The 26,494-nt window shown below is 42.5% G+C and overlaps 1 protein-coding gene across 1 annotated transcript in view; it reads left to right on the forward strand.

The window, feature by feature from the left end:
* COL18A1 (collagen type XVIII alpha 1 chain) overlaps positions 1–26,494 on the forward strand; it is a 585,697-nt gene that overhangs the window by 481,727 nt on the left and 77,476 nt on the right. The window contains exons 22-26 of the mRNA XM_033945055.1: positions 715–789; positions 5,611–5,712; positions 8,641–8,785; positions 8,893–8,957; positions 16,111–16,239. Coding sequence (XP_033800946.1) covers positions 715–789; positions 5,611–5,712; positions 8,641–8,785; positions 8,893–8,957; positions 16,111–16,239 — 516 coding nt within the window. The remainder of the gene's footprint in view (positions 1–714; positions 790–5,610; positions 5,713–8,640; positions 8,786–8,892; positions 8,958–16,110; positions 16,240–26,494) is intronic.

A 26,494-nucleotide genomic window follows, 5' to 3' on the forward strand; every position in this document is an offset into this window, starting at 1 on the left:
TTGCATGCCTACCTTTGCCAACTGCATTTTAACCAGCAAAGTCCAAGTAGTTTATCAGCCACCACCTAGCCTTGCTTAGGTGTGTGTGGCTGAACAAATTAGGTAGAGTTTAACTTAGTTGGCTAAAATCTGACTGGCTAGAACAGGTGGTAAAGATTTTGCCTTTTTTTTAATAGACTAGTGAAAGACTATAAAGTATTTATTCACTTAACTCTTTAAATTAGAATAAAAGGATCACCATGACACTCAATATGTAAAACAAAAATCTGTCTGCAATTTATTCCAGCCCTGCTGTCTTGGGTCCCAAATCCCAATGCAGATGTTTAGCCTGAATTCCATCACCCTTGTCCCAATGCACAACTATTCATGATGCTATAAGGGACTGTAGTGCTCTGGGCAGCAGTATTGTACTCATGCAAACATCAACAGTGGGATTCAAATACCAAGGCAACAGTGCTGCAACTAAAAAGTTCCAGTTAGCTTTCTACTATAAAGTTATGAAATTGGGAAGTAAAATTAAATTGAGTTATGAGCAGTAGGACAATATCTCTGAATAAATTCAAAAAAGTAGCTATGGTGGTTGTTTTAAGGATCTGCTGATATAAATTCCCATATCTTGTTATATTGCAAGCTAATCACTAAATAATTATAACAACAACAATTTATTATTTGTGTAGTGCTACCAAATAGTAATGATTCTTTTTTTTTCCTCAGGGTCCCCCAGGTCCCCCTGGCCCTCCTGGCCCTCCAGGTCCCTCAGGCCCTAAAATATCCCCATATAGTAGCAATGTAAGTATCCAGAGCTTTTCTTGGTTTTAATTTTCCATGTATTTTAAAGGGCTTTCAGTCAGTTTTTTCTGAAGACAAATTCACTTTATTCCAAAAGTATGTCATATAGCCAAATGAGACTCAGGAGAATTAACTTTTAGAGCTTCTTGTAAAATGCTAGAATTTTTTCTACATATGGTACTTCTGCACTTTTGTAGCTATGCAACTTCTCTGTGTTTCCTTTTTTCCACTGGATAAGTTAAATGTGCTTCTATAGGCTCCACAGTTTGCTATTCAATGTTTGTATTTTTTAGGCTTGCCCTCAATTAATTTTCTCATTTTATCCACTGAATTTCCTAATCGATTTTTAAACTCTTTCCTGTTTTAATTGATCTACTGAATCACTTTCTCTTGCCCTCCCTATGTGTACCATTGCTCTAAGATTTTTCAGCAGGAAACAAGGTGTTGAATAGGATTCCATTTTATCCTTTGCAGAAGTCTCTCTGTGAACACAGAGGTAAGCAACTTTTCAATCCCTGTTGGCATCAGTCACTTGAGTTTTCAGAATAGCCCCACCAAATGAAAGAGATTTGCATGGGGTTTTCTGCAAACTTAAATAGATTGAGATCTACACGGACTGGAAGCTGCCTACTGTTGTATGAAGAACAATTTTTTATTTATTGTTTTCTATCCCGTTTTCCCCAAAGAGCTCAAAATGGGTTACAGATTAACATATATAATATACAATTAACAGGATACAATTTGCCATAGTTACAGTTCAAGGTTTTTCAATACAAGCTTTTATCCTAACTCAACACATACTGGGCATCTATCAAAGTTGAAATGTAATTCTTGTTTTAGTTTGAATGTAATCCGCCTTGAACCGCAAGGTAATGGCGGAATAGAAATCACTAATGTAATGTAATAGTAGGAGGTAGAGTGTCTAAATAAGAAGACCAAACTTGACAGAAAAATCTTACCCCAGGTTCTGGAAAACTGGGCCGATATAGATTCCCAGATCATTAAAAGGTGAAATTTATTTTGCCAATATCAGATGGTGGGTAGAGAGTCCTGCAACCAGTGATTCAGAATACACTTCTTCCCCACGGTGTGACCTTTACTAAGTAGCAAATTGTCTCCAGCAGAGTGCCCCCCCAAATAACCTTTAGCAAGAAAAAGAATCCCCTCAACATGACTTGGTAGGATATATCCCACCAGTGATTGTAGGTATTGCTGGACGGCTAGCCAAAAGGCAGCAATCTTAGAACAGGACCACAGGCCATGTGCCAGAGAATTATCAACCCGGTGACATTTAGGTGTAGTGGCACACCCAAAATGGAAGGCCTGCTTCTGTGAAAATTCTGAACTGATATTCCTAGAGCTCTGCACTTTACACCACCCAGGGAATCAGCTGCACCAAAGGAGATAGAGATGCCAAACAAGGCCTTCTACCTAAGTCTCGAGTCCTTAAGGACAACAGCTGCTGGTAGTCTCTCCAAGGTTGCAAAACCACTAGTCAACGATGGTACTGAGACTCTGAAAGCCAATCTCAGTTAGCATCAATAAAGAAATCCTGCAGAGTAGTGAGAAAGTCCTTGTTTAGGGACCCCTTGAACAGTGAGGCCATATAGTGAGAGAGTTGCCGATAGGCAAAATGATCAGTAGCACTCAAGGACCAGGATGCCTGGAGAGTCGGAAAGCTTGCCCTTGGCCAAAAGAAATTGCCCCAAGCTGCAGAGTCCCTTCCGAGTCCAATGTTTAAACACCACATTATCCTGACTGGGACTAAAATTCGCATTACCTACTAGATGCAAAAAGAACTGTGCTAAAAGGAGATTGGCCCCAGAATGAAGATAGACACATCCAAGCGCAGTGGAATGGCCAAATCAAACAACTACGAGCCCCTGCGCCCAGCACCCCCGTCCCACTCCAATGCAGAAGGTATGTCAGATTCCAAGGAAAAAAATAATCCTTTTCCAAAGCTACGTCTGTACATTTAGAATATGCTCTATCAGTCCATGTCTGTGGTCACCCCATCAATGTCTGGGCCGTCCATGGGGACTACACCTCCACTGGACCCGGGTCTTTCACTTTGTTCCCCAGCGGGGACCCCGGAACGGAAAAGGGCAATGCCCACAATTGCATTGGGTACTCTCTTGATCCCTCTGCTTTTGCAGGGAAGTTCGGCGGCGTCCACAGATGTGGAAAATCTGGCAGAGCTCATTGATCAGGATCCATGTGGGTCCCAGGACCTAGCTGACAATCCCACAGTATGCAGGTTTTTCAAACCTGCTTGTCTGGAGGACCTCATTATGGAATCTCTGCAGGAATTAAAGCTACAGCCAGATCAGACAGTCCAGGCAGAATGCTCTCTCATGAGTGATCAGAGGCCACTAACTGCCTCCTTTCCTGATAACCCCAATGTGGTTCGTATCCTGGCGGAAATTTGGGATAACCCGGAAGGCCCCTTGAAATGCGCTCGGGCTATGGCAATTGGTTTTACCAAGCGCTTTGCTTCTCCGAAGGTGGATTTAGCTGTGGCTCAGGTCACCAAGTGTACTTCCCTCCCTACTGACGGAGGGGTGGTCCTGAAGGATGTTCAGGACAAGCTTGTGGATTTCATCCTTGAATGCCTGTTTGATTCAGCTGTGGCCAGTGTCAAGGCAGTGACAGCCTCGTCCTTCGTTGCTCAGGCGTGCCACTCTACACTACGCCATAACCCTGATACTGTGGTACTGCATGATTTGGATTTTCTCATCTCTGAGGTGGATTATATGGCTGATGACTTATAAGATATATTGAAAGTTTTCGCCAAGCTGGGCGCTTATTCAGTGTCCACCTGGAGAATGGCGTGGATCAGGCAGTGTTCTAGGGACTCCTCTTCTAAGGCCACCTTGAGCAAGTTGCCCTTTAAGGGACAGCTTCTGTTCGGCCAGAGTCTGAATGACCTTATGGCGAGTGTTCAAGACCATAAACTCAAGGCTTTGCCAAGAAACAGGTCCCGCCCCGTCAGGAGTTCGGGGCGTTTAAATTTTCGTCCGTTTCGACATCCGCACCAGTACTCTTGTCCTTCCTCCTCAGGGTAGAGGTACCCGCCTCCTTTCAGGTCGCTTCGGGTGGTCTGGCCATTTTCAGTCCTCAAACAGACATCCAGCAGAAACAGTTATGACACTAGCCCCCCCCCCCCCCCCACCTCTTTCCTGTTCATTGGGGAGTGGTTGTTGGCCTTCCTGGAGGAATGAGGGAGACTATCACATCCGACCGCTGGGTCTTTGCAGATACTCCACTACAGGCTCAAATTGGAGTTTCTCTGTCCTATCTCAGAGTACTTTCTGGATTCCCCTGCAGGCTGCTCCAAAAAAGCGCATCAGGTGCAGGCCATGTTCCACAGACTGTTACATCTTGCGGCGATTGAGCCCGTGCCAGAGGGTGACTTGGGCTCAGGGAGATACCTGATATACTTCGTCATTCCAAATAAAGGCTCTGAAGCAGTGAATGCAGCGCTGAAGGTGCCCCGCTTCCACATGGACACGGTGCATTCCGTCATTGCTTTAGTGGTGCCGGGGGAGTTCCTGGCCTCCCTGGACCTCACGGAGGCATATCTCCATATCCCCATTGTTCCGGCCCACAGAAAGTTTCTGTGGTTTCAAGTCTTGGAGCAGAACTTTCAGTTTGTAGCTCTTCCATTCGGATTGGCAATGGCGCCCAGGACTTTCACCAAGGTGATGGTGGTAGTGGCAATGTATCTCCTCTCCCTAGGTGTCCTGGTCCATCCATATCTGGAGGACTGGCTGATCAGGGCTCCCTCTCTGGCCAAGGGGATCCAGGCAGTTCAGCAGATGGTTCACTTGTTGCAGTATCTGGGCTGGTTGATCAACCTTTGGAAGAGTCACTTGGAGCCCACCCAGGATTTGGAGTACCTGGGGGTCTGCTTTCACACAGGACAGAACAAAGTTTTCCTCCCCGTGTCCTGTCAGGAGAAGATTTGGAAAGTCATCAGAGTTAATTTCTATTGCTATGAAAAATTTTTTCTATACGTCTGGATTGGTTTGTTTTTTTCTGCAAGGTTTGTTTACTGGAGCTCTACAGGAATTCAGAGTTCCAGTAAACCTTGGGAAAGATTACCATTAAAGGGGGCCTATCTTAATTTTCCCACACAGAGTCCATTAAGCCCTAGCTATGTTGTTGTGAACCCTAAATGAGGGTGCAGTTGGTTTAGAATACCATGCTTGCCAATGTGGAAGGCCTTCCATTGCTTCCAGTAAATAGAAAGAATTTAAGATTGTTTTTTTTTTGTCTATAAAGTTCTGAATAATTTAACACTGGACTATCATCTTACCATGTATATCATGCTATACCAGAACATACATTACATTCATCTCACCTATTCTTACTGCAATACCTAGCTAAGATAAAGTTGCTGGTAACTTAGTGAACAGCATTTCTCTGTGGTCCCTGTTTATTAACATGCTATTTAATTGAAGTTAATAATAATTGTTTTAACATACTTGAGGAAGCTTACAGTGCACAAGATTTTTTTCTTAGGTATTCTTAGCATTTTTATGAATTTTGAAAAGGGCTGGGAATATTTTGGATACTCTGGATAGTAAACTTTATGTGTTTCATTTTTGTTGGTTTATTATATTGGAAATTTGATTTGGGAGGGGTAGTGCACACAGTAGAAAACAAATACCTCATTTATCTGAAGTCTGTGTGTTCCTGTCAGTAAGTTCCTTGATAAGATCTTTATGGGGGGGGGCAAGGTCCACATACCACATCTTGCTGTTTTTAAATAACTTTAGAAGTTTTTGTTTTATTTGCGAAAATACAATTTTCTTATAGGGAGAGAAAGGGGAAGCTGGACAGAAAGGTGAAAAGGGTGAACCAGCCCAAGATTATTTTCCTTCAGGTGCATTTGGGCCTCCTGGTGCACCTGGACCTCAGGTAAGTTAAAATGTTTATCCCATTAGAGTATGCTTAATATACATGCTGTATGTCAGAATTAAGTTTATTAAAAACAAGTAAAGAGAAAGAAAGTTCAAAGAAAGAAAAGGGACAGAGAAGAGCAGAACATTTATTCATTGTATAACTTGTTTTTTGGTCTGACCCAGCAGCGGCAATTCTTATGTTCTTAGTTCCTTTCTAATGGATAGCGGTAGAGAATTCCAAAATGAAGGGACAACAAAGAAAAATGCTACATGTCTAATGGATTCCAGTTTTGCTGGTTTTTGGCCTAGGAGAACTAGCAATGATCATTAAGAGATTTTAGGGAGTGTGCCAGAGAATAAGGTATTGTGAGGGATGAGAGATATAAAGGTAACCCTACTTGGAGTGCTAGTGTCTTAAATATTAGTCACTGTTCTACTGGGAGCCAGTGAAATTTTTGGAAAAGTGGCAAAACATGATCATATTGATGTGCATGACAAAGTCTGATGGCTGTATATTATAGAGAGTGCAACTACTTCTGAGAACGGGAGCATTCATATTATTCTAGGACAAGCAGGTGGCATATTTTCACATATGGTTGAAGTCATCCATGGAGCCTGGTGCGGACAGTATGAAAAGTGTACTGTCACTTTAAGTTTTAAGAAACTTTGTGACTGCCCATACTGTGCATGTGCAAGTGCCTTCCCTCCCAAAGCCTTCTCACAGTACTGCACAAAACGAAGATGTCTCTTTTTGACTGGACTATGTTCAATTGGCTTTGCCTTCCCACTTTGCATTTCTTTTTTCTAGTTTCTTTCTTTTGTTTATATAGTTTCTTTCTAAAAAATAATAAAAATATTTGTTTTCTTTTTGTCCAACCTCGGGCTTCGGCCTTGAGGTTCTTTCCCCCAGTGAGACTTCGTTCACCATTGAGTTTAATTTTTCCCATGTCAAAACCTACGATGGGGTTTAAAAAGTGCTGCAGGTGCCAGAAGCCTATTTTGATAACTGACCCCCATAATTGGTGTCTTCAGTATTTGGGCCTTGAACACTGAATTGAATCTTGTATTAAGTGTTCCACCTTGCAAAAGCATTCCATTAAAGCCCATCGTATTCAACAGGAGAAGCTGTTTGGCTCCGCTATGGACATTGAAAAAACTGGAGTCATCGCCATTGAAAACTCTCTACATCGGTATTGACATCGGGAAATCTCCTAGCATTGAGAAAGGCAGTTTTCCAGTCATCCTCTTCCCAGTAAGGTAGAGCAGGTCTCTTGATGCAGACCACATATCAACACCATCAATCTAAGGATCTGCAGTTTGTCTCTCCTCCTAGGTGTGCATCTTCGTCAAGGTCACCCTCTCCGAGGCAACCTGCTGCAATGATAGTACCGGCTGATGAGTTTTCAGTATTGGTGCATGCTGATCAGCAAGCATCAAAGGCCTCAACAGCATCGAGTCTCTTGATGCAGGTCAAAAGATGTCATCGTTCTGCTGAGTTGCAGGTTGTTTCTCCCATATGGGGTGTATCTTCTGCCAGGTCACACATGCCGAAGCAACCTGCTGCATCAACTGTACCGGCTGTTGAGCCATCGCTACTGGTGCACTCTTTTCAGGAGAAGCTCGATTAATTCTTCCACAAGGAGATTGCCACTTTTTAGGTCGCATTGCATGCATCTCCTACAATCAACTCTCTTGGTACCAGCCCAACCTGATCATACCACTGTGAGGTATCAAGGTACTGATCCACCGATCCATTGGAGCATCTAAATACTTCTCGAGCATCTTATTTGAGGCTTCAGGGTTCAGCTATGGAGACAGCTTGCTAAAAGAATATTTACAGGCTCTGCCTCAGCCCCCCCTCCCCCCGAGGTAGAGTATATTCCCACTGGTCTGGCAAGAATTAAGAAACCACAGTTATCTGGTAAAGCATAACTGTACTAATTATAGGTATTTATTTTTCAGCTAAATAGGGGTTCTGAAAGAGTACAAGGTATCAGTATTTGTTGCTGTTTTCATGCCACAGGTACTATTGCACTAGTCGTTCAGTTAAATATCAAGGTATATTAAAAATTTGATTAATCGCCTATTAACATTCTAGGTGATATAAAATACAATTAAATTGAGGGGAACAAAATTAAAATAAATAACGAGAACCAAAACACAAAACAAGACCTTCTGACAAACAGAAAGCAAGAGGATAGAGGGTGAAATACAATAATTTTAGAAAAGAAGACATCTAAGGATAACACAAAAGGGTAGGGGAAAGTTTGTTGAGAGCTGCCTTTTCATAGATTGTAAGAGAGTCCTGGGTTATGGATTAAAAGCGTCTCTGAAGAGGAAGCTTTTTAATACTCCTTTAAATTTATCAATATTTGATTCTTTCCTTAGATAGGAGGGCAGGGACTTCCAGATTTGGGGTGCTGTAACAGCAAATGATGTGGTACGTCGCACATGAAAAGTTTTGAGGGAGGGAACAAAAAGTAGATTTTGAGAAGAAGATCTATGAATTCTGGCTGGAGTGTGCGGAATCAATAGCTTGTCAATAAAAGCAGGAAGTCTGGAATTGAGCGTTTTAAAAGTGAGAAGTGTGATTTTGAAAGTAATGCAATGTGGCATGGGAAACCAGTGTTAGTTAGTTAGGAGAGACGTCAATGCATAAAGACTCAGAAACTGAGTGAAAGATACAACACATGCCAGAAGAAGGGAAAGAGTGCTAGAGTAATTGTGTCTTTGTGGTGTTCATCTAGGAACCCTTTATTTTAATTTTTTTAATTGGAGTGTTTTATCAGTTTTTATTGGTTAAAACCTAAAATCAGATGCCATATCCTTAAGCCAGTGAAATATAGGAAGCTCAACCCAGTGTGAGATCTTGAAATCCACCACCTTGTCTGTTATTTTCCATAATGTAATTAGAAATAGGAAATAAATATCTATTCTTTCTTAGGGTCCCCAGGGAGAAAGTGTAAGAGGACCACCGGGCCCTCCAGGACCACAAGGTCCACCAGGGATTGGATATGAAGGAAGACCAGGTTCTCCAGGTCCTCCAGGTCCACCAGGACCTCCCTCATTTCCTGGACCTCACAGACAGAGTAAATATGGATTAAAAAAATAAACTTGCATTGGGCTAGTTGCTGAAGAAATTGAAAAATCTGAATCTGTCTGCTGTATCAATTTTTTAATCTGATCTTTATTTCAGCTATCAGCATTCCAGGGCCACCTGGGCCACCAGGTCCTCCCGGAAATCCAGGATCATCTTCAGGGGTAAGAACTCAATTTATTAGATTACAAAGAGTCAAGCTCCATGATTGTGTATAATCTATTCTTAACTCCTAGCAATGCACACTGGGCTAGATTCACTAAGCCCACCAATTAACTTCCGACCACTTATTGACTCCTTTGCAATCTGATTTCCTTCCGACCCAATTCACTAACCTCTGTCCCAATCATCCTCTGATCCACACATGCAAATGAGGAGGAACGGCATTCAAATACAGGCAGGTAGCAATTCACTAAAAGAAAATGAAGGACACCGACTGGGCTGACTGATCAAAAGTAAGCGACTGCTGAGGACCAGTCACTCAGGTCCTTTCCCACTGCTCTGCCTTCTGCCGCCCTGCTCTCAGCCCTGAATCTCTCCTGCTATCGCCCCGAATCTCTCCAGCTCTCGCCCTGAATCTCCTGCCCTTCCTCGTAGTGCAAGCCTAGTCGGGTTTAAAGTAGATTAAAACCATGGGCTTGGAAAGAAAAAAGAAAGCAAAAAAAAGTAGGTTTCCTCCTCTGCCAGGCATGGAGGGCCAGTGCATGCGCAGACCATCTACAGATGGTCTGCGCATGCGTCAGGATCGCTGTAGAGCGATCCAGGCGGTCGGTTGGGGGCATGATTCTGATCGCCCTCCGATCCGTGCCCTTAATGAATCTAGCCCACTGTTTTTTGTGTGAAGATGTTCACATTGTCTCTGATTGAGGCCCTGTCTCAATCTATGATAGGAGCACCCTGCTCCTCTGGTACAGCATACTTTTCCAGAAAGCTGCCTCTTCTGTGAATACAAGTATGAACAATTCTTCATACCTATGGCTCACATTAAATTCAGTGATTAGCAAACACTTCCAGGGCTTTCTAGGAAAGTTTTAAGCATTTGTAGAAGGCTTGCCATATGCTGCTGGACACACTCAATGTCAGTCTGCATTTTCATTGAGGAAGAGGCTTATTGGACCAACTGAACTATCATTATTTTTCTGACTGACTGATTCTCAGGTAATTTTGTCTTATGTCCAGTCAGAATTAATTTTTACTTTTCACTTGTAGTGTACTTAGTTAGACTTTGTCACTTTATTTCAAATTACCTGTTTTGAAATTACTTGTTCATTTAACACAGACTTTGCAGCTTTGGCTATCCTAAATCACATGTGCTTGGGCTCTTTATTTCTACTGCAATGTGTCTGTCTAGTATTACTGAATGCTAGAGTCTTATATCCCAAACAACAAGTTGCTAGCAGAAAACTGTCAGCCATGTTTTCCAACCTCCAAGCCACTCCTGCCCCTCAGTTTGTTTTCTTCAAGCAAGTTGCTCAGAAGTGTTTTTGCTCTGCTCTGCCATTGTATTATTTTTGTATTTTTGCTCAGTGATCTTCGAAGGCTCAATGCCTGAAGGTTCCCACTTGGTGTGGGACCTCTGGCTGGGAGAAGACAGGCTCACATGGTGCAAGTCTGCTGCTAGTAGGATCAGCCCCTCAGGGACACACATCTAGCCAGCCTGCTAGTATTTTTATAGCTCAGGGGACATTCCCTACATAGCTGCTCGCATCCCTGATTCAGTCAGGAGCTTGATCGCAGGCTGTATGGGCTCCTTCCCAGCTCAGCCAGGACTAACAGTGAGCAAACTGTGTGGTTCTTCTCCCTTTCGCGGCACATTTTCTAGGGGTCGACGTTCAGTTCGACCTCGGTCTGACTGGCAGCTAGAAGGCCAGGTTTATCCAGTGAATCTGTAAGGCAGATGACTTCTCCTTTGAATCCAACTAAAATCATATTCCAAAGCAGGCAGGCACCACATGGCACATGAGTAAAGCTATTGAAGCCTATGGGGGGGTTCTCTAAATATTGATTTTGAGGGTTTCTGACCCCACAGCCCAGGTCCCCCTCCTCCAAAACACCTTTCCATGTGATTTATTTCCTTCTGGGAGGTTTCCATGGGATGTTTTGGCACAGTTTTTCTGGCACATGTCCTGGTGGCGACCATACAGTGTGGTATTCAGCCTATGCCTGCCAGGTCTGTCCCCAGAGCAGTACACAAACCAGAAGCAGATGCACTAGATTTGCCTGTTCCACACACACACACAGCTCTGATTTAGTTCCCAGCAGTTACGTGCAGGCTGAAACTAGAACCAGCAGGATAGCCTTTGCACCTGAGGGTTTGGGGGTGTGGCTGCAGGCTTTTACTCCAGAGAGCAGAACAGCTAGAGAGGCAGAGAGAAAAGAAGGAGCAGCAAGGAAAGCAGGAATGCTCAGGGCTGAGAGTTCTGGATGGCAGTAAGCAGCCAGAATGTATGGAGCTGGTAGAGGCTGGTACAGAGCAACCAAATCCAGTGTCCCAGGATTTTCAAGCCATGGAGCTGGAGCTGTATCCTGAACTGACTAATGGGGCCCTGCCAGTGGAAGTCTGCTGCACTAAAGGCAAGTGAACTAAACTGCCTAATTTGAATTGGATATTTTTTTAATAAGCTTGCTGTATATTTTGCTGAGTAACCCTGATAAAGGTGTGGTGCTTGGTGGTACCTGATTGAACTTTAAAAGAACTGGGGTTTTTTTTGGGGGGGTTCCCTCTGTTTGGAAGAAGGGCGATTAATAGTCCTAGGAAGGATGATAGGATCTAGATCCAAGATGGCGATCTGAGACAGGACGCGCTGAGCTGCGTGTCCCAGGACTGTGCTTCTTTCAATTTTCTTAACGGTAATTACTTACCGCGATGCCGAAGAGACGGGGCCGGAGTGCCGCTTCTGCCTCGCGGCGTCCTGGAGCCCCGGGTCTCGGGAATATTCAGGATTTACTGCGGCGCATGCAGGAGGTCGCAGTGACGTCGGATGGCGGCCCGCTGACAACACAGGGAGGCGAAACCAATGTGGATGTTCCTGGGCCCGACACTACACTGAGCCCCGACGTTAGGGCACCGCCCCCGCAACCCCAGACGACCAGCTCTCCCAGGGGCGGGGAAACCCCGGATTCATTGGTTTTCTCCTCTCCAGAGGCAAGGGAAGAGTTACTGGAGAGCATGGAGACTGGGGCCCACTTTTCCAGGGCCCCTATGGAGGTACCTGGGGGAATATCATCTCAACATGAGGGGGAAGGGCTGAAGACACCCCCCGAAGGACTTCAGAACGGTGAGCACTCTACACCTACACAAACCTCAATTGAACTGATTAAACCTGCAGAAGTGACTTTAGACTCTATCTGGGACTTATTGGCTGGTTTTGTTAAAAAAATTACTCCTACACTCCAACAAATTGAAGGGAAAATTAAGGAACATGATAAAGAATTGAAGGATTTAAGGAAAGAAACGAATATTTCTAATTTATCTGTTCAAAAAATGGAAAAAGAAATTGTATCATTGAAACAAGTTCAAGAGGCTTTAGTTAAAGATAATATTAACCTAAGGAAGAAGACTGAAATGCTCGAGAACAATTCACGCAGTAATAACTTAAGGTTAATTAACTTTCCAAGACTCGAGTTAGTAACACCTAGAGAAATGCTAAAGAGATATCTAGTAGAGAACTTAGAGATACCCGAAGATTCATTACCACCATTTTCACGGGTTTATTATTTGTCTGATAAAGAACAAAATCAACAACTAAAAGAAAAACCCTTAGATCAAGAACTTCCAAATATATCGCAGATCTTAGAAACATCTGAGAAGGATTTAGCATCACCAGCCACCATGATTATTACTTTAGCTTTGCCAATTGATAAAACATGGTTGTTAAAACTTTTCTTTAAAAATAGACAAAAAAGCTTTCTTGGTTATAAAATACAAATGTTCCCAGATTTGGCACGGGAGACGCAAAGGCGTCGCCGTGAATTTCTTCTATTGAAACCTGGGGTTTTATCTTTGGGAGCAACTTTTTATTTGAGACATCCGTGTAAATGTATTGTATATCACCGTACTCTTAAATATGTGTTTTTTGAACCATCACAATTGACAAACTTTGTGGCTATGTCTCGCCTGAATGTTAACAATCTTTGAGCCCTATATTTAGGATATTGTGACCTCATCTCAGTGCTATAGTTCTCAATTTCTTTTACAATTTTCTTTTTAGATAATTTCGCCAATTTTCAATAATTCTTGGATCCTAATTGTGGACTTGAGCATAAATAGTATATTTGTTTAATTTAAGATCTATATTGCTTTGTATTTGATATCTATCCTATTCTTGCTTTCTGTACAAGTGAAATACTTGAAATTTAAGTTGAAAATAATAAATAAATAAAAAAAAAAAAAAAAATAGTCCTAGGAAGTGGGGACTGCTCTGTGTTTTTCTGTTGCGGGTTTTTGAGGGTATAAATTTTGCATATTGAGACCACACAGAGCACACTCCCTAGCCAGCAAGTCATATGTTGGGGCCTAGTGCCATAGCACTAGTGCAGGCTGAGTGATCTGATAATCTGATATCAGCCCAAGAAACTGTTTTGGATAAATTCAGAGAGTTGCTTTAGAGATAAGCAGTGGCGGCTTTGAGAAGCCAGAACTGTGAATTTTGAATTTATTTTGAATATTGAAAGACTCAGGATAAGACTTTCAATGAACTTTATTGAACAGCAATAACACAAGGACTGGGAAAAAAAAACTTTTCTTTTTTTGTGGGCACGGTGTGCACTGGTAAAAGGACCATACTTTAAGTGCTTGAAACATTCTGACAGTTTTGCTTTCTTTTTGAACCTTGGACTGTTTAAACCTGGATGCAAGAAGGCTGGTTTAAATGTGTGGGGGTTTTTTTGCCTGAATAAACTAGGTCCTTGCTTTATAAAACATACTTACCTGGTGCTGTGGTGTTTTCTGCGGTTGCCTTTTCTTTTCCTTGTGCAGCCCGCAGTGGCTCACAAGAGTTTTCTCTTGTCACTGGTACCCTAGGACCCATTGTCCTGAGGCTGCCGGTGACAACAGGTAATTTCTTGGGCCAGAGCGCACATGAGACCTCTCCAAGACTACCTACAGTGACTATCAGCCTGCAGTGGTGACTGTGGTCAGCTTCCCTTTCCAATGGTATGAGAGATACTAATGACCGATGCCAGCTGTTAAAGTTGAGGGGTCAGTGCGACGGATATTCAGTCTAGGGGTGTTAGACTCTGGCTCAACAGAAGTGGTCCATAAATCACCTGTAACTCAGAGCCATTCATCTAGTCCAATGGTCTCAAACTCAAACCCTTTGCAGGGGAACATTTTGGATTTGTAAGTACTTGGAGGGCCCCAGAAAAAAATAGTCAATTTCTTATTAAAGAAATGACAATTTTGCATGAGGTAAAACTCTTTATAGTTTATAAATCTTTCCTTTTGGCTAAGTCTTTAATAATAATAAAAGAGACATATAATTAAAAAACTGTTTGTTTTATTTTACTTTTGTGATTATGATAAACATACTGAGGACCTCAAAATAGTACTTGGCGGGCAGCATGTGGCCTCAGAGCCGTGAGTTTGAGACCACTGATTTAGTCCTTCAGGCTCTTGAGAAGTCTCTGGAAGGCAAGGCAGTCAGAGTCTTTTTAGACAATGCAACAGCAGTAGTATGTCAACAAACATAGGCTGCCATCATGGACAGCTTCTGAACTGCTCCATGTGAACCCTTATGGGAGGCTTCCCTCTAGGGTTTTGAGTCAAGACAGTGTTCTTGGTGGCAATTACGTTGGCAAGATGGATTTCTGTGTTTCAAGCTTTTTCCTTAGGTTCACAGAAGCAGGGCTTTCCTTGCGCATTGTCCCATCTTTCTTACTGAAGGCAGTCTTGGCCTTCCAAGTCATTTAGAATGTCCATTTGCCTGCTTTTTGCCTCACAGGTTCTAAAAAAAAGGATATTTAAAGCTTTAAAGCGTTTCATTTGCTGGATATCAAACGAGTGCACCTTTGGTACCTTGAAGTTACCAATGAGTTTTGTCTTTTGGATCAGCTATTTGTTCTCACAAGTCATGCCAAGAAAGGGAGACCGGCGTCTAAAGCCAGATGAATTAAAATGGTCATTTCCTTTGCGTATGTGGGCTGTGGTAAGAAATTTTTAATAAGTGTTGTATCAAATTTTTAATAAAACTTGGAAAACAACAAATGATCGCATTGAAAGCATGCTCCACTAGAGGAGTTGCCTCATGGGCTGAGACTAGGGCTCTCTCACTCAAGGAGATTTGTAGAGTGGCTACATAGTTTACCATTCATATCTTCACCAAATTCTATAGGGTGGATGTAGCAGCTGGGAAAGATGCTGCTTTCGACACCTTCATCTTGAAGGTAGGCGCAGCGGGCCCAACCTAGACTCTGGGGACTGCTTTGGTATATCACTAGCATTTAGGATCACTAGACACATTGCACTAGAAAGAAAGATTAGCTCCTTTCCTTAGTAATTTTCTTTCTTGTAGATGTGTCTAGTTGTCATGAAGCCCTGTCCTGTGCCTGTCTTCTGCCTTAGGATCAATCTAAATTTGAAGAATTTCTGTCCCTCTGAGGATCTGAGAAAAAAAATGATGATGTATCAGTATTTCCTCATGACATACATGCTGATTTAAGGCTCTGTTTGTCAGCAGGGCATGCGAGTAGCTATGAACTCTGTACATAGTTGGTGCTAGTTGTACAAGTTTGGCTGTTATAATGTTTTTTTCCTATGATTGTTACAGATCAGAACAAAAATGTGGTGTCGTGGATCTTTCCCTGTTTTCCTCCTTTCTGTTATTTCTTTTATTACAGTGCTACTTGATTGCTTTTGTACAAACTGAGTGGGCAGGAGCAGCTCCCTGGGAAGGCGGAGGGGTTGGAAAACATGGACCGTCGTATGTTAAAATGTACAGCACTGTGTACACCTTTCAGCGCTTTAGAAATAATAAATAGTAGTAGTATTGGCAGTTTTCTGCAAGCAATTTGCTAGTTGGGATACAAGACCCTAGCATTCAGGACAAGAAAGAAGATTACTGAGGTAAAAACCTAATCTTTCTTTCTTTTTTGGAGGGATTTAAAGCTGAAATCACATGACAGACGGTAGATCTGGCAGCACATAAGAAGCTTCCAAAGCATTTTTCATTTATCACAAATAACATATGACCCACAAATGTTACACTGTCTTGATTCTTTCAGAGAATGAGAATTGCAATGACGTATACTGGTTTGTATGTTGCAATTATCCTCTTCATTGTAATGTTCTCATGTTGCTTGTCTGTTATTTCTGGACAGGTCATAGTTCTGCAAACCTTCCAGACTATGTTAAGCCTGAACCGCAGACTGCAAGAGGGTTCTCTTGTTTTGGTGCTGGAAAGGGCAGAGCTCTTTGTGCGTGTACGAGATGGATTTCGAAAAATCCTGGTGAGTATGAGGTCAATATATATTATGGACCAATAAAGTGCCATTTATTTGCCTCCAAATACTGATACAGTTTATTTTGGCAAATTAAGAGACAATTTTAATACGAAGTCTGTGGGTAATTTTTTTTTTCATGGACTTTGCAACAAATTTCAAAGGGAAAACACATACACTTCTCCCTTCGTATTCGCTATGATAGGGGATTAACAGAACCGCAAATACAGAAAAACCGCGAATAACTTTTTCATATGTTATTCGCTGTTTTCTATTAAAAACCATTGTGAATATGGTGAAACCACGAATAACATTGTGGGAGACCTGGCCTGTTCCTGAAGGAGAGGCAAAACATGGTGAAGAAAGTGCTGGGAATCAGCAATTTTTCTCTGTAAACGCTTGGAATCAGCGATTTCTCTATGCACACTGATATAATTTGGGGGGAGGAGCCAGCAAGCTAAAAAACATAATTAATCGAAACCGCGATTGCTGAAACCACGAATACGGAGGGAGAATGCAACAGCAGTAGTATTTTTTTCCTTGGAAAATTGTGTAGTTAAAAGCATACCCATACTTTTCCACCTTTTTATTCAGTTAGAATTTTTATAGAAAATAAAATAACAATTTGCATTCATTATTTTCCAATCCTTCCAAAATATAGCTGGGGAATGCATGTAATGGAAGTCCAATTTTCAAAAGCTATTTGAATATTATGCACATGTGACCCAACTAAAAGTAAGTTATGATTCCACAGCATGCATACTTCTAACTGAGTTAATGAATGGCATTCCTTGAGTCATGGGTTGTGTTTTTTTAATCAGTACTTGGAAATAGCATGCTTACATTGAATTTTCAAATGTTTACATGGGTATTTCCAAACCAGATTTATGAAACACAGAAAGCATGTGCAGTCGTAGTTAGTTGTACCCAATTTATAAATTTTAGGGTTGAGCACTAGTTTTCTGTACCAATGGGTTATTTTCAAAGGGGAAATTACCTATTGACTTTCAGAATCTTCATAATATACGTAGGTGTGGAGAAACAGAAAATAGCATACCACATGGGTGGAGGACTGTGTCTGGATTCAAGACAGAGTGGGACAGACATTTGGGGATCTCTTAGGAAGAAGAGGAGATAATGGATACTGTTTCCACCTGTGCGGTTTGCGTCAGAGGAGAAGCTTTGAGGCAGTCGCGCGGGACTTGTGAGAATGGTTTACCATGAACAGACACCTGAGAAAGAAGACAAAAATCTGAAGAGAACCCAAGAAGGTGAGGGGAAGGGAGGGAGGTGGCCCAACGAAGGAAAGAGGTTGAGTGGCGCTGAAGGGAAGAGTGAGAGAGGGGAACAGACACTGAAAGTGGAGAGAGAGAGAAAGGGAGGAGAGAAAGAGGAGCAGATGCTGGATGGGAGAGGGGAGCAGAATCTGGAAAGGCGAGGAGAGAGCGAGCACATACTGGATGGAAGGAGGGAATAAAGAAAAAGAGCACATGCTGGATTGGGGTAAGTGGATAGATTTAGTGAGATATTGGAAGGGGTGAGGGAAAGAGGTTACAAGCTGTAGGTAGACACAATGAAAGGGAAACTGAGGATTGGAAAGTAAGTAGACAAGAGGTAGAAAACAAATTGAGAAGGAAGAGCAATAAAGGAAAGGGAGAGGAGAGAGAGATACCAGAACATTGGGGGAGGGGGAGGAAACACTGAAACATGATGGCAGATAAAGGCCAAATGGCCCATCTAGTCTGCCCATCCACAGTACCCATTATCTCTTTCTCTCTGAGAGATCCCAAGTGCCTATCCCAGACCCTCTTGAATTCAGACACAGTCTCTGTCTCTACCACCTTTTCCAGGAGACTATTCCAAGCATCTAGCATCCTTTCTGTGAAAAAGTATTTCCTCTTTGATTACTCCAGAGCATATCACCTTTTAACTTTATCGTATGCCCTCTTATTCCAGAGTTTCCTTTCAATTGAAAGAGACTCGACTCATAAGCATTTATGCCCTGTAGGTATTTAAACGTCTCTATCACATCTCCCCTCTCCCGCCTTTCTTCTAAAGTATACATATTGATATCTTTAAGTCTGTCCCTATATGCCGTATGATGAAGACCATGCACCATTTTAGAGACAGATACCAGATCTGAAGGGAGGAAAGGAGGAGAGAGATGCTAAAAACCTACGGGGGAGGGAGTGAGAGATGGAAGTGAAAAAGACAGAGATGCCAGACCATGGAGGGAGTGGAGGGAAGAAGATGGGTGCCAGACCAATGGAAGGGAGAGAGAGACAGTTTCTGGTAGATTCATAGAAATAGAGTAGATGCCATAAGGAAGAGGCAGAGAGAAGGCTGAAAGTGAATGGAAGGAAGAGAATGACGAGAAGATGAGGAAAGCAGAAATCAGACAACAAAGATAGAAAAAAATTTCTATTTCTTTTCTTTTTTGCTTTAGGATAAAGTTGCATTGCTTTAGGATAAAGTAGTATTGTAGCTGTGTTCAGTATAAAACTATTTGAGGCTTGTGTGGATGGGATCAGATTGTTTTTGGGGACGGGGACCGAGCACATGAGGACAAGGACCGAATTTGCAGGGACAGGGCAAAAACAGGGACAACTTTTTTCTCTGTGTCATTCTCTAGTTCTAATCATGTGCACCTGATGTGATACACCTGTGTGTGATTTGAACCATTTTAAGTGGGAGGATATGTAGGGTATCCTAATTTATTCCTCAGTTAGAATACACATTTCTGTGGATATCTTGTTTCATGAATAAATCATGGAAAGGTTTTGTTGTTTACCTGCAATTATATCACTTTCTTTTCCAGAGATAAATAAATAAAAATTTTGGCATCGATATGTGAATATTTCTTAAGAAGGAACTGAATATTTCATGGGGTGTCCTAATTATTTCACATGACTAACTGTGAGCCTCCCTCATTCCGTCCCTTCACAGTTTGTTTACTTTAATTATTTATTTATTTTAAAATTTATAACCCATTTACAATAAAATAATGTACATAATAATAATAACACATCTTAATACAACACATCACAATATTCTCATCATCAGTAAATGAATCACATATAGCAACAACCTCTCTACTTCTACAATTATTGTCAGGTAGTCAAAAAAGCTAATGGAGCTCATAATCGAAACAGAAATACATCTAAAAATTCACCCAAATCGGTACTTGGACAACCTAAAAGACAGGTCATCCAAGTACCGATAATCGAAATGGGTTTTAGACGTATCCAGAGACTTTTGAGGCTTTTGAATCCCACTATGTGCCCAGAGCTGAAAGGGGGTATTTTTGAAGGAGTGGTTAGGGCAGGATGTAGGCCAACCTAGACTTAGTCGTACCGCAGGGATAATCAAAAGTTTTACGAGGTTGCCTGGACGGAACTTATATGTTGTGACTTAGGCGATCTAAAAACAGGTATAAGTGTCCAGATGTTATCCAAAGTGACCAGATAACCACTGCAGACACAATGTACAGACCCACGCACACTTCCCCAGTGATCACTGACCCCCCTTCCCTGTCATAAAAATTGGAATAAAAACGTACATACCTGCCTCCAGAACATCAGTACCCGACATAAGAAAGCCTAGTAGAGCTGTACAGAGGTGGCTTAAGTAGTCTGGGGGGTGGGCTAGTGAACCATAGAGCACAGGACTCAGGCCCATAAGCCACTCTAACCACTGTATTTATGATAGAAATGTGAGTCCTCCAAACCCTACTGTATTGCCATATAGATGGCACCTGCAACCATAAGGGCTATTGGGGTTGTAGACAGGTGGGTATAGTTGTTTTTGGTGGGCTCACCATGACCTGCAAAGGAGTTGTAGTGAGATGTTTATGTGGCATCCTTTTTGTGAAGTTCACAGCAGTGCCCTGTAAGGTGCCCTTCTACTCTGTTGCCATGTCTGGGTGGCCAGTCCATCACTTTGCTGGCCCCTCTCATGTCCAAAAGGTCTTGTTCTAATTGTTTGGGACTTGGATGATTTTTTGGACGAGAATGTAGTATAAAGATAGACAGATGTACCAGTGATCTGGATGATCAAACAGCTGGACGTAGAAGTAGCCTATTTAAAAAAAAAAATTGGGGATGTATTTTTCAAGAATGGACTTTGGACGCTGGCGAATATGGGTAACTAGCGCCCTAGGCCCAAAACGGACTTAGATGTTTGTTTTGAATAGGATTGGACATTCTGTTCTATTGCTCATCATGGTAGCCTGAACACACTCAGGTTACCCATTTCCTAAATTTCTTATCTCCCATGGGTTGTTGCCTCACTTCCTCAATCTGTAGCCCAGTTTTCCATGACCTCTTTTGTTGGGCCGCAGTCCTGACAGATTGGCTTATGGCTCCATGTCATTCCCTTCTTGATTGGGCTGAGAACTTTTCAGTACCCCCTTGTACATCTGGTCTTCAAAAGCAGATGCTCAAGTACACTGCTGAACAACTGGGAAAATACTGCATTCTCCATCAACAAGCAGAATGCAACGTGAAAATGGATGATGTCATCCAATAGCACCAGTGTGAAGCAGCTGTAACAGAAAAAAAACCTGTGTTTTTTTTCTGAGCACAATTAGGCGTTCCTGTTCAGCCACTAGTTTACTGAATTCCTTCAGACTTTCTTTGTTCATGGTATCGCATGAACATTCTTAACAAATTTTTCTTCCTGCAAAGCAGAATAGATCAGACCCATACCTGGGGAGTTTACTTCTAAGCTCTGTGGTTGATTTAGTGAGGCAGCAGTTGCACAAGAGGGTCTGCACTTGTTCAGAAAACTCTTCTTAGTTCTTTGTTGGCGCAATCAGTATCACATATTTGCGTGTCTCATCCTGCTACCTATGGAAAACTTCCATTACAAATATAAATCTTCCATTACTGTACCACTCATTTTATATACTAGCAGTCTACCCAGATACACTTACCAAAATATGGTTGTTATCCCAGGACAAGCAGGCAGCATATTCACATGTGGGTTATGTCATCTGTGGAGCCCCGGTACAGACAGCTTTAAAAGTGCATCACCACTGATTCATATAGTTGGTGCTTACAGTGTCTTTGCCCTGAACTCCATGTTGAATCCTGCGTGCGGTGTTCTACCCTGCAAAAACATACCATTAAGAGTCGATAGCTCCAACAAGAAAAGTTGTTCGGCACCAGTATGGATACTGAGAAGACATCGCAACCTTCAACATCAAAAGCGTCAATGTTGGGGGACATTGCTCCATCGGGTAATCCAGCTAAAAAGCCACCAGCTTCCCAACAGGTCTTGCAGGTTAACATTGCATTGAGTCCCTTGATGCCAACCAAGCGATGACCGCACTTACATATCGAGGTATGCATCCTCTTCATGGTCACCCTCGCCAAGGACAGACAACGCACCGATGGTACCGACAGAATGCCAAATGGTACCTGTGCTCTCATACCGTGAAAAGTTTGAAGCGCTTTTCCAAATCACTGACATGTTCAAGTTTCTTGCTCTAACACTGTCTTCATCAGTACCGGCCCAGGCCTGAGCATAAGGTCACCAGGTCCTTTGGTACCGATACTGGATCTCTGGTACCACACCGATGTTCCACACATAAAAACAGCGTGTCTCATTGCAGATCCCATTCTCCAGCACTGTGTCGATCCAGTTCTTCAAGACATCAGCGTTCTTCTTCATCCTCTCGACGATCCAAGTCCGCTCAGCTTCGTTCATCCTTAGCTACTTCAAAGCATAAACACAGCTCTCTTTCCCGCTCTTCTAAGCGTAAAAGGAAGTCACATCATACATTGTAATCTTCATTGGATCGACACCAGACTCGACATCATTGATCCCAACGCACACCGTCGCCAAAAGACTTTTTTACTCGGACTTACTGTCTGACTCAGCAGATGATGTACCTGAGTCTACTACAGAGGCTTAAGTCTCCTCAAAAGTCTCCACAAAGAGCTAAGTCTCCAACTGAAAGACTTTCTTTCACAAAATTTATCCGGCAATTGAGCAAAGAGCTTCCAGTCAAATTAGAAGCTGATTCTGCTCATAGTGCTGAATATTTAGAGGCTTTGAACTATGATGAGCCTCCTAAAGAACTTCTACAACTACCATCGCATGGTATTTTCAAAGAGATTCTTCATAAGAACTGGGAGACCCCCCCCTCCCATTACTGTAATTATCTCTTCCCCTGGTTTTGACAAGCCACAACTTCAGTAACAGTCCCCAGTGGTAGAGTCAGCTTTGAAAAAATCTACCCCATCCAGAGTTTATGCCTCAGTGTCTTAAACTACAATTTCTATATTTCATGCTATGTCAAGAGTCTGGTTAAGAAATGTCTTCTTTTGATAGGTACATCCCTTCACAGCAATTATAGGATTTTTGTCGCATCTCTTGCACTCTTGCCCTGGCTAGAAGGTATATGGTGAGATCAGCTTATGATGTCTTCTTGAATTGTCAGCTTTGTCTCATTGTCAGTGGCAATGAGACATCTGGCATTGCTCAGAGCCTCCGATATGGATGTCAACCTCCAACATAGATTGGCTAACATTCCGTGCTTGGGTGATGAGCTGTTGAAAATGCTACCCAAAAGCTCACTGACTCTTTGGTTAATCCAAGTCTAAACCTTCAACTTTCAAGCCTTTCTCTTCCTATCAGAGGCGTTTTTCTTCCAAACCTGCTTCTCTTACTAGACTTCAGCAGAAGAAACAGAAACAACAGCCTCCTAAGAAAATTCAGACAGCACCTCCACAAAACCCTGCTCAGTCTTTTTGACATGCTTTCTCGAGAGTATAGCCCATCCCAGCTTCTCCCTCAACCCAATTTTATTATCCTCACTGGGAACTGATTATCACAGACCTCTGACTACTAACAGTTATTCGAGAGGGATACTCTCTTCACTTCATTGACATTCCTCCAGATCATCCTACAAGAGAGTTATCTTCTCACTCTCGGCAGACATCCCTTCTTCTTTTGGGAGGTAGAATCCCTTCTTTTCAATGCTATCGAAAGGGTTCCTCCTGCATAGAGGAACCGTGGGTTTTACTCCCGGTATTTTCTCGTTCCGAAGAAGACGGGAGGTCTTCGTCCAGTCTTGGACCACAGGGGTCTCAACAAGTTTCTAGTGAAGGAAAAGTTTCGGATTCTGTCCCTGGCAACTTTATATCCCCTCTTAGATCACAACGACTGGCTATGCTCTCTACTTTTTAAAAAATTCTTTATTTATTAAATTTGAAATAACATACAAGTATTACAACTTGAGCAGGAAAAACGGAAAGGAAAAAACCAGCTAATATTTAACTATCACTAGAATTAATTAAACACAAAAAAGAGGTTCTATCCTTCTTAGACCTCAACAATCTGTAGGGGGAGTGGTCTTAAACAGTGGACCAAATTATTAAGAGGAAAACAAGGAAAAAGCTAAAGGCTTAATGGTGGCTCCTATAATTAATTATTACTTCCTTTTAACCTCTGGAGGTCTTCTTTAAGTCCAGAAAAGACCGCAAGTGGTCAGGAACAAAAAAGTATATTTTATCCCTACATATTTAATGAGGCACTTGCATAGATACATCAGTTGAAAAGTCGCTCCAATCTCTTTAGTTTCTTGCCTCATTACAAGGAAAAGTTTTTTTCTTTCCTGAGTTTCTTTATTCACATCAGGTAATATCCATAGTCGTTGCCCCAAAAATGGAATTTGTGATTTACGAAAATAAAGTTTTAAAACTGAATTTAAATCTTGCTGAAAAATAAAAGAAACAAGTAGGGGGTAACTCTGTCTTCAATTGTAGATACTGTTGATTCCAAAATCTCTGAGATATTTCCCAAGTCCATTGTAATTTGTATTGTTTGATTTTCCATTTCTGGTTTATTCCTTGGCTTTTTTGAGACAGGCAAATAATAAATCTTATTTAAAGGAGGTATTGCCTCGGGAGCATAGCCAAGATTTTGTATTAGATATTTTCTGAACAACTCTACTGCAGAAATTTCCACAGATCTCAGGAAATTTAACAGTATGAGGTTGAGCCTTCTGTTAAAATTTTCTATTTGCTCTATTTTTCTGTGTAACATTAATTTGTCTTTAACCAAAGCATCTACTCTGATTTTAAAGTAGTTATATCCTCAGTTAACATTATCAGACTTGGAGTCTTCAACAATCGTAGACAGAGAGTCTACTTTCCTTACCAAATCCACTGGTTCTTGGGCTGATTTTTGAACTGTTCCATCCAACTTGTGGGGTATTTTCCAGATATCCAACTGTTACCTCTGTCTGGTTTGAAGCAGAACCTGCAACTCCAGCTGATTTCACCTTCTTCGTGAGATCTGTATCTGCCCGACTTCCCTCAGCAAAGTCCTTCCCCGCAGCCACCTCGGCATCGGGTCCACTCTGCAAATTGGGCGTCTGACTCACGGGACACGGAGGAGCATTCGGGTCCGGGAGCGACAAGGAAACTTCCGACTCCAGTGCAGCTGCCATGGTCCTAGGCGCCAGCACAAGCGAGCCTCGCTCTCCAGAAGGTGTAGAAGTCCTGGCGGTGAAGTCCAGAGTCATCTGGCGCAAAGGCGTCGAGGCATCCACCAGTAAGGGTCCCGACCGGACCGCGCCTTTGGGCTTGGTGTGAGGCATCATAGAGGGAAAAGCTAGAACACTAGCGATAAGGAAAGTGCTTCGGACTAACGCTCACCACTCGCCGCCATCTTGGCCATGCCCCCCCCCCCCATGAATGTGACTATGCTCTCTTGATCTGAAAAAAACTTGTACTCATATTCCAGTGCATCCGGCCTCCAGATGATTCCTCCGGTTTCAGGTAGCTCATCACCATTATCAGTACAACGTATTACCCTTTGGCCTTGCATCCTCTCCCAGAATATTTACCAAGTGCCTGGTAGTAGTGGCAGCAGCACTACGGTCTCAGAGCCTTCAAGTCTTTCCTTACCTGGACGACTAGCTAATCAAGGAACCTACCTCACAAGGGGTGACAGTAGCAACTTGCATGACAATTCTCTTCCTTCAATAGTTGGGTTTCAAAATCAATTTTCCCAAATACCATCTCAGACTGTACAATTCATAGAAGCTCTGCTCGACACCATTCATCTCAGGGTGTTTCTACCACGGCAAAGACAAGACAATTTGATTCAGCTTTGCACTCACTTATCTGCCATCAATCTCAGCCAGACAAATGATGGTATTCCTGGGACACATGACTTCCACAGTGCATGTTAGCATTTGTGAGGCTTCATCTCAGGATTCCTCAATGGACTCTCGCATCTCAGTGGTCTCAAGCATTCGACCCACTCTCTCAGGACATTACAGTCATTCTTTTGCTTCAATAGTTGCTGCAGCGGTGGATGAACTCTTCCAATCTGTCCAGAGGATTTTTATTCCATACCCCTCCTCATCAAAAGGTTCTGACCATGGACTCATCCACTTACGCTTGGGGAGCTTATCTGGACAGCCTTCGCACACAAGGTCACTGGTCTTCCCAGGACCGCCTTTGTCATATAAATCTGTTGGAACTCAGAGCGATCTATAATGCAGTTAGGGCGCTGGTCTTTGACCAGAGGGCCGCCGCGTGAGCGGACTGCTGGGCAGCAGCAGCAATTCTTATGTTCTCTCAAAGCTTTTCAGCACATTGTGATCAATACTGTTCTCCTTATCTTCACGGACAACAATTGAGTGTAATGTATTACATAAACAAACAAGGAGGGATGGGGTCTCTCCATCTTTGTCAGGAGGCCCAGAAGATTTGGACCTGGGCCATTGCTCGCAATATATTCCTGAAAGCAATATATATTCAAGGTGAACAGAATTCTCTTGCAGACAGGCTCAGCAGGTTTCTTCAACCACACTAGTGGTCACTCAGTTCTGCATCATATCTTCTCTCAGTGGGGGACACCTCAGATATTCCTGTTTGCGTCCCCCGTATAACCACAAACTGCCCCAGCTTTGTTCCCAGCAGTACTCTCCTCACCTTCTGGAAGCAGAAGCTTACTTACTAGATTGGACTCACAAGTTTCTCTATGCTTTTCCTCAAATCCCCCTCATTCTCAAGAAGCTTGTCAAGCTTAAGCAGGAATCGGCCACCATGATTCTTATAGCTCCTCAGTGGCTCAGACAACATTGGTTTTCCCCATTACTTCAACTCATATTTTCCTGTCTCTTCTCACACAGAATCACGGATCTCTTCTGCATCCCTATCTTCCAGCATTGTACCTGACAGCTTGGTTCCTCTTAGTCTAACATCGGCTGATCTTTATCAGCCTGTTGGATTAATTTTGGAAG

The sequence above is a fragment of the Geotrypetes seraphini genome, chromosome 5 (assembly GCF_902459505.1).
Source record: "Geotrypetes seraphini chromosome 5, aGeoSer1.1, whole genome shotgun sequence".
Taxonomy (NCBI): Eukaryota; Metazoa; Chordata; class Amphibia; order Gymnophiona; family Dermophiidae; genus Geotrypetes; species Geotrypetes seraphini.